The sequence below is a fragment of the Gymnodraco acuticeps genome, unplaced genomic scaffold (genome assembly GCF_902827175.1).
Source record: "Gymnodraco acuticeps unplaced genomic scaffold, fGymAcu1.1, whole genome shotgun sequence".
Classification (NCBI taxonomy): Eukaryota; Metazoa; Chordata; class Actinopteri; order Perciformes; family Bathydraconidae; genus Gymnodraco; species Gymnodraco acuticeps.
Window position 1 is genome coordinate 3,239,755 of NW_022990501.1, and position 8,004 is coordinate 3,247,758.

General features: G+C 36.8%; 1 protein-coding gene across 1 annotated transcript; it reads right to left on the minus strand.

The window, feature by feature from the left end:
- Nucleotides 1-4,109: 4,109 nt before the first annotated feature.
- Nucleotides 4,110-5,234, minus strand: LOC117553006 (gap junction delta-2 protein-like). Its single transcript, XM_034226749.1, has one exon. It carries the CDS (start codon nt 5,232-5,234, stop codon nt 4,110-4,112), a length of 1,125 nt encoding a protein of 374 aa, XP_034082640.1.
- Nucleotides 5,235-8,004: the final 2,770 nt, after the last annotated feature.

The window sequence follows — 8,004 nt, forward strand, 5'->3', positions numbered from 1 at the left end:
TAATTCAAGTGTAATATACGTTTTTCAGTGGTGGACAGTAAGTACATTTACTCAAGTACTGTACCTTAGTACAGCTTGTACTTAACTGTGATAAGTCCTGCTACCACTACATTCTTCACTCAAGTACAGAAGCTACTATTGTACCCCATTTTTTGATAGCTTTAGTAACTTTAGTTCAGACTCAGATAATACAAAATATAACCAAATACTTTATCGTAGGTTTTGACCAAACTCTATTGATGCCTTGGTTAAATTCACTAATATAATATTGTTCAATGAATGAGAACTGTATTTGTACTTAAAGTATAATTTCAAATGAAGAACCTTTATTTGTAACAGAGTTATCTATTTCTAAATGCTGGTATGACAAGATCTGTATACTTCTTTCAGCACTGTGTCATATTTATGTTATATATGAAATATGACTAAAGCCTAAACAAATCCCTTATTTGACATGTTTATGTGACAATAATGTATCTAATCACACATGTTTGTTAGTTAAGCCATATCAGGTGAAAAGGTTCACAGTTGACACCATTTGAACATTCTTCCTATATCTTATTGTTGCAACACAAAAACAACAATATTGCTTATCATGTCATAACTTGTGTTGCAGTTTTTGTATCATTTTAATCAAACATTTGTTTTCCATGCAAAGTATCAACACCCATTCCTAAACTCAGAATCAGTGGAGTGTCATATGTGGGAAATGAGACTGCCAGCACCTATTATTGCATTGAAATCTAAACAGGAAATAAAGATTGTACTGAAGATTTGGTATATGTTCTCTCAGTTCTATACACTGACACATGTCTATGCCACTTTACATTGGAGCTGCCCTACATACAGACAGTGATATGAAGAGCTTTGACCTACTCTGTCTTGCTGTCAAATGTTCAGCATCACCAGGGGTGGAATGTAACATGGTACATTTACTCAAGTATTGTCCTTCTTACATACTTTTTTGACATATTTGTAATAAACTTGAGTATTGCTATTCATTGTTACTTTATACTTCTACTCCACTACATTTCAGAGACAAATATCGTACTTTTTACCCCAGTACATTTATTTTAACATTCACAGTAACTCGTTTTGTACATTTAGAAACACATGATATGCTGATATGGTATAATGCAGTACTGTACTATTATCTCCATAGTGCTTCACATCTCTACATTTGTTGCACATTGACAAACTAAAATACTCCTACATGTATAAAAACAGGGTAAAATACGAACCATAATAATATAATACTGTGAAAAGATCCTTTCTGCAAAGAGTACCTTTTACTTTTGATATTTGGAGTACATTTAGCTTATAATTCTGCCGTACTTTATATAGTTCTGAAATGGGCCATTATGCAGAATGAGTACTTTTTATACTTTAGGTACAATTTGAGGTTAATAAATTGCTAGTATTTGTAGTTTTACTGAAGTAAAGGATCTGAGTACTTCTCCAACCTCAGGTCATCTGAGTGAAATGGGACTGACTTATTATTATTATTATTATATTATCTTGAAAACATACATTTACTAAAGATTTGGTATATGTTTCCTTAGTCCAATACACTGACACATGTCTATGCCTCTTTACATTTGAACTGCCCTACATACAGATACTGGTAGGAAGAGCTTTGACCTCATCTGTCTTGCTGTCAAATGTTCAGCATCACCACTGGAGTGATGCAGAACACCTGAACATTTGTGCCCAATACTCACAATGGAAGCTAAATGCCTTGCGGCAGCCATTTGTCACCCCATAAACAGTGAATTCGCACTTAATCCTCACTTAATTACATGGCAAAACAGGCTATAAAATGGCTATACAATCACTTTACAGCACTTTATAATTATGTGAATATTATGACGTTTCATATGAAATCAGAATATATTTTTATTTTTAGCTTTACTAAACTTAATAGGCTAACGTTTCACATGCTAAAGCTAGGATTTCGCTATGTCTAGCCCACAGCTTAATGTTCTCCCTTTAAGCTGCTTTGCCCTCATTCTCTAGCACCGGTGGCCTTAGGGAACACTTACAGCAGAGAGTACAACAATGTTATTTATATCAAATAACATATAGCAAACGCTTTGAGCACATATGACACTGACATACATACCTGTCATTGCCCACGTTGTTTTCTTGCTTGAAGTTTTCAGCATTTTCCTCCTTGAAATTGACAGTAGGTGGGAGAAATGTAGGTACTGGTGATGCATTCAAATGCTTTCCATAAACTCCGTTATAACTCAATATAATTCTTGGTCGGTTAGGAGAACGACCATGGGACACAACCAACCTGATATTTGTGTTTGTGTTTGTCTTCTAAAAATAAATGTAGTGGTCATGTTTATGAAAGTCAAATATTGAGAGGAAAATGTAATTGTTATCATATTAAGAAAACAACTAACATGTATTACGATTCACGAAATATTTTCACCATCTTCATTTATACTGCTTACATACAATCCAACTTTGTATGTTAGCATATATGTGTAACATTTGTGCAAGATTTCGCCTTCTGCAATCGTATTTGGGTTGTCAATTACATCAAATTGCGGTAAATGTGTAGTAATTCCAATAGCACTTGAAGGTAGCACCAGGGTAAACCGGACAGCAGTGACCCCTCCTGGTCTTTTTTATGAACTGGATCACTGGTTGTGCAGGGAAATCATTTTAGTACATAGCCTAAAGTGGTAAATACTCCCAAATGTTGCTTTGAAGGACTCATCTTTTAACTGAAAACACAGACACATCTTCATTTCGTTAGATTTGTTTTGTCTTTTCTTAATCTCTGCCTTCCACTTTTATACATTTCATTTTTTATATATGATTACATTTTATCCCAAGCTTGTATATTACGGGATAAAAGTGTCATGCAAGACAGCACACGTTTGTTCAGATATATCTGGTTCAAGGTAAGTCAAGTAAAATCAAGCCTTTGGGCCCACTCCATGGCCCAGGAAACTTACTGTGCAGGTTACACTCCATGCTGGCATAGTGATAAACAATGAGAATCTAGATCAGAGCCCTTGTGTATTGTCGTTCATTGGGCCACCTGAATATGAAGTTGCTGCTTCTAAAACTCATTATCCATCTATTTTTAAAGAATATTTTGTGGTTTCTTCAACAATGATTAGGAGTAAGTCGATGTATGAATTAATCAAGCAAAAAACATTTATTTGACTATAATATTAACAGAAACATTTGCATAAAAAGCTTTACTGTCTCTTATAATCTCTTACATATCTAAAGTAAAACCAAGAATGTTAAACACATCTCGGCTAGAAATAAACAAATGCACTGAGTTTGTTACTGTTTCTTATTGAAATCCACTGAATGACTTTAATAATCACTTACTTCATAACTCATATTGATCAATTCTTAAACTATTTAAATGTAAGTCCATTAAGAGATACACAAGTGCAGTCATAAATAGAAAATATATTAACCTCTTTTGTAAAAGTAGTGATACCACAGTGTACAAAAGCATTATTACCTAAATATATTTTAAGTGCACTTCAGCCCATTTCATAATGACATATATTAATGATTGCATTTGTTGTGTTCATCACTTTTATTCTGCAGCTGGCATAGGATGAGCTTATATGTTTTACTATATACAATATAGCCTATAGCTTAATTTCCCCAAGGGATCAAACATGTGTATCTTAACCAATAATAATACATGATTTGTTGAATATGTCTTGTCTGAATTGTTAAAGTTATCAAATAAATATAATGGAGTAGAAGTTTAGAATAGATTAAAATACTTAAGAATCTTAACATTTAGGTTAAAGGTGGGGTAGGTAATTTTGGAGAAACCAGCTCGAGTGCGCTAGAATTTGAAAATACACAGCCGGAACAAATCTGCCACTTCCGTACAGAGTAGAGCCCCTCCTCCAACACACACGAACGCGCACATGACCAATGAGGGCACGAGATAAATTTGTGCACAGATGGAAGGCTGACAGGCAGGTAGGCCATCCAATCATTTTAGCCGGCTAAAATGAGTGGTCGTGCTTTTTACAGCGCTACGGCATCCACAGATGACATTTTTGAAATAGCTCCCATTGGAAGTTCCTCAGACTTCTTCTTATTGAAATAATTCACAGCCATGACTTTTTCCCTCTTCCTATCTTGGCTATATTGTGTAATTTAGACTTGCTGCGTTCCTTCTCATCTGGATTCCTCTTGGAAGTGCACTCCAGTGTGGAGTCTGTCTCGAAGGAGATGGCCGGCCCTTGGATTGGGGCCCCGCAGCTGCCCTTATCCTGGGACACTGAAGAGGTGGTCTGCAGGACGACCCTGCCCCGCAGAGAGTGTTTGAGCTCCAGCAACAGGGGGTTGTTGTTTGAGTATAAATCTGCCTGCTGTCCTGCATTCCTGTTGGAAACACAGCATGTGCAGCACGCCGAGAACAATACTCTGAAAATATAAATCCAGCCCAGGTAATGTAGCTCCACAATGTTCAAGGTGAAGCAACCTAGACTGACGCTGAACATGAAGTTGAGGAAGATGGTCTTTTCTGTTGCTCGGGATACAAAGCAGTCAGTCCTGTTGGGACAGGGGTAGGTCTCGCAGCGGAAAAGGTGTGGAACTTCAAATCCAAACAGGTAATACTGTCCAATGAGGAAGATTATCTCCATGATGGAGCGCAGCAAAACATGTATGATGTAGATAAGTAGCACTTGGCTTGAGAGCTCTGTTGGGTCCTTTCCTACCTCTGGAATATCTTCTCCATGAAGGCTCTTCCCCTCACACTCCCCTCCCCTTAAACTCCAGTCCTCCTTGTTATAGGTTGCGTTATAGGGACTTTCAGCTTCCATTGTCGCCTCTATATCTCCTCCTGTCAGTTTGTCCGACTCATAGGAAGGCGATGACCTTGGTACCACCTCCACCTTCCTATCATCCTCTAACTTTTCATTCTTGGTGATTTTCTGCAACACGTATACAATGTAGAAGATAGAAGGTGTGGAGACCAGGACAATCTGAAAGACCCAGAAGCGCAGGTGTGAGACGGGGGCAAAAGTGTCATAGCAGACGTTGTTGCACCCGGGCTGCAAGGTGTTGCAGGTGAACTTGGACTGCTCGTCGCTGTAGACTGCATCCCCCACCAGAGCCACCAAAAGGATGCGGAAGATGAGCAGCATCGTCAGCCACATCTTGCCAATGACAGTGGAATGGTTTTGAACCTCCGTTAGGAAGCGGCCAAGAATGGACCAGTCTCCCATTTCTGTGGAAACACGATGGTTACAACAATATTATTTTTACTTACAGTATTTAGGAACTCACACAGGTCATCCAGGCCAACTGAATCGTGGCCTGGATGACCTAGCCACAATCTTCTTAGGTCACTTCATTTCTCAATAACATAAAAGTATGTGACCAGGCACACTATCTTTTTTTTAAAGAAGAGACATCACAGTGTAGAAATAGTGTTAAAGTCCTGCATTGAACATTTTACTTAAGTAAAAAGTCAAATAATGAAATATCAACATAAAAGTCGTCATTATGTTGTATAGAATGCTTTCTGGTCATCTGATAAATAGATTGTCAAAATGAAATAACCACATTCTTAAGCCAATGTGTGTATACTCTTTTGGGAATTAATACTTGACAAAAGAATGAACACAACACAATAACATGAACACAAAAGTCTCAGGTAAAAGATATGAATAACATTTTACTTCACTTTTCTTGCTATACTGACTATAGCTTTATATGAATTCACACACGAGTAATCAAATAAATAACTTGATTTAACTGTAGTCATTTGTCAATGAAATCAACCTTAGAGTTATGTAAAGTGTAACGTAAAAACAAACCCCAACTTCTAAAATCCCCCAAATTGGATCACATTCGATTTCTGTGACATTTGAGTTAGAATAGGCTCGATAACGTCAATTTGAACAATGCCAAGCCCTAACTGAATCATAATGAAACTGAACTTCTAAGGAAGCAGGAAATGCCCTGCACTAAATGTGACTCAATAGTCTTACCAAGGAAGCAGGTGCATAAAACCGGATGTGTTTGTACATGTATGGCTTTCCAAAATTATAAAGGTTCATATATTGAGCTAGAAATCAACTGTGGATGTATATGAATATCGTAGAATATTGTGTTGTCACAATCTGGCATGACTTTCAGTGTTACTTCTTTCTCTTAATTTATTCAAAATGTTTAGTGTTTAGGAGCAGATACTGCGTTTAAATTACAAGCAGTTTCTCACGTTTACATTCAAAGAGACACCATTTCCTTTAACAGAAATATGTGTTTTTAAAATCCCTTTGGTCTACACATCATTTCTCAAAGTATTCTACATAATCTGCTACTACAAAAAAGATGAACAAGCTCAAAAGTAATCAACTTCTTTGACATTCAATCTGTTCTGCTGTCCTGTAGGACCTTACCTGTGGAGAATCTGAGTTTCCCTTATCCAAAACTGGAAAAATATCAAAGGAAACAATCTGCATAACTATATTTTCGAGTGGAGCCCGTTGCTGGACGTTATCGTGTATTTTGAGCTGGATGTGGGGAGAATGGGCTGACCACACATATTCCCTAACTCTAACTGAAACATTCGTTGCACTGTATGTGAATAAAGGCTTTCAATGTACAGTGGGACAAAGATGGAAATGCACAATGGGGGCACCTTTACTGAACAGCCATTCACAAACGAGCGTAGAGTTCAAAGAACCTGCTGGAAAGAGTGTGCACAATACTGATTCTAGCACCCAACTGTGTCCACTTCCATTATAGAGCTCAAATACAAGTATTGTTTCTCAATGGAAGTGAGAAGAATCAACATATACAAATGTTCATGTCACTTATGATTCAAGTTTTAATAAATATCAGCAACTTAAACAAAAATATATACAACTTTTGATTGCTGTAGAAAGAAATACTGCAAACCGTTTTCATTAAATGTGTTTATTCATAGATTCAACACGAAGGGCCACTTTAACTTCAACAAGCAAAAATAAATGGAGACTTACAATTTAAAGAAAAGTATGAAGTTCTTTAACAATACCTGGTTCTACATATGAGGGCTAAGTTGCAGGAGTGTTGTTTTTGAATTAGATTTCCATTCTGGTAGTTTGTTTTTGAGTTTATAAGAAGAATTTACCTCTTATTGAGGTGAAAACAAATGTGATATACTGTGATAACTGTGCTTGGTTTGCCCATATAATAGAGTGGTTCCGCCTGGTACAACTCCTTTTGTTGGATGATATATTATCCAATAATTAATTGTGATAAACATTATTATTGTCATTTTAGTACCATTTTATGCCAAATAAGGCTATGCTAAAGCAAGTACACCCTTTTATAGAGGGGTGTACTTCTAAATCTCAAGAATATTCTGATATTAGAACTGAAATATACTATACTGGTCATATATCATGAGTCGATGAAAATATAAGAATTTGGCATCATGTCAAAATGTTTTACAACATGTTGATGACGTAATAATTGTGTATTCGTATACTTGTCTAAGTGCATTATATGTTCATTGTCTGATCCTATTAAGCAATCTGAGCCCTGTTGTTGTTGCTGACACATTATCTTAATATGAGAGATTGTTTTTTGTGTTCAAAAATGTAAATTAGAAAACGACAATGGGAATTCTATTGTATCTACAATGTTGCCCAAGCCCGATTTGAATTAATGATCTTGAAATGACAAACAACGGAATGTGTCTTGCGCGTTTGCTCGCTCGGCCTCGCTCGGTTTGGTTAGGCCTTATTAGGCACTTTAATGCTGCGCTTCCATTACAGTTTAGGAACTGGGGTAGTTACTATAGTAACGCAGTGTAGGCGGAGCCGTGACGTCATCTTCAATGAGAGCCCCGGAAAAACAACACAGCCGTTAGCTCTTAGCACTCAGAGCTCACAGCTCCTCATATCTGTTCAGAAACTTGACAAAAGTTAAACAAGTACAAAGTAAACCACAGACTGTCTGTGTCATGGCGAATACAGTCGCTGTTTTATTTATGTCTGTAGG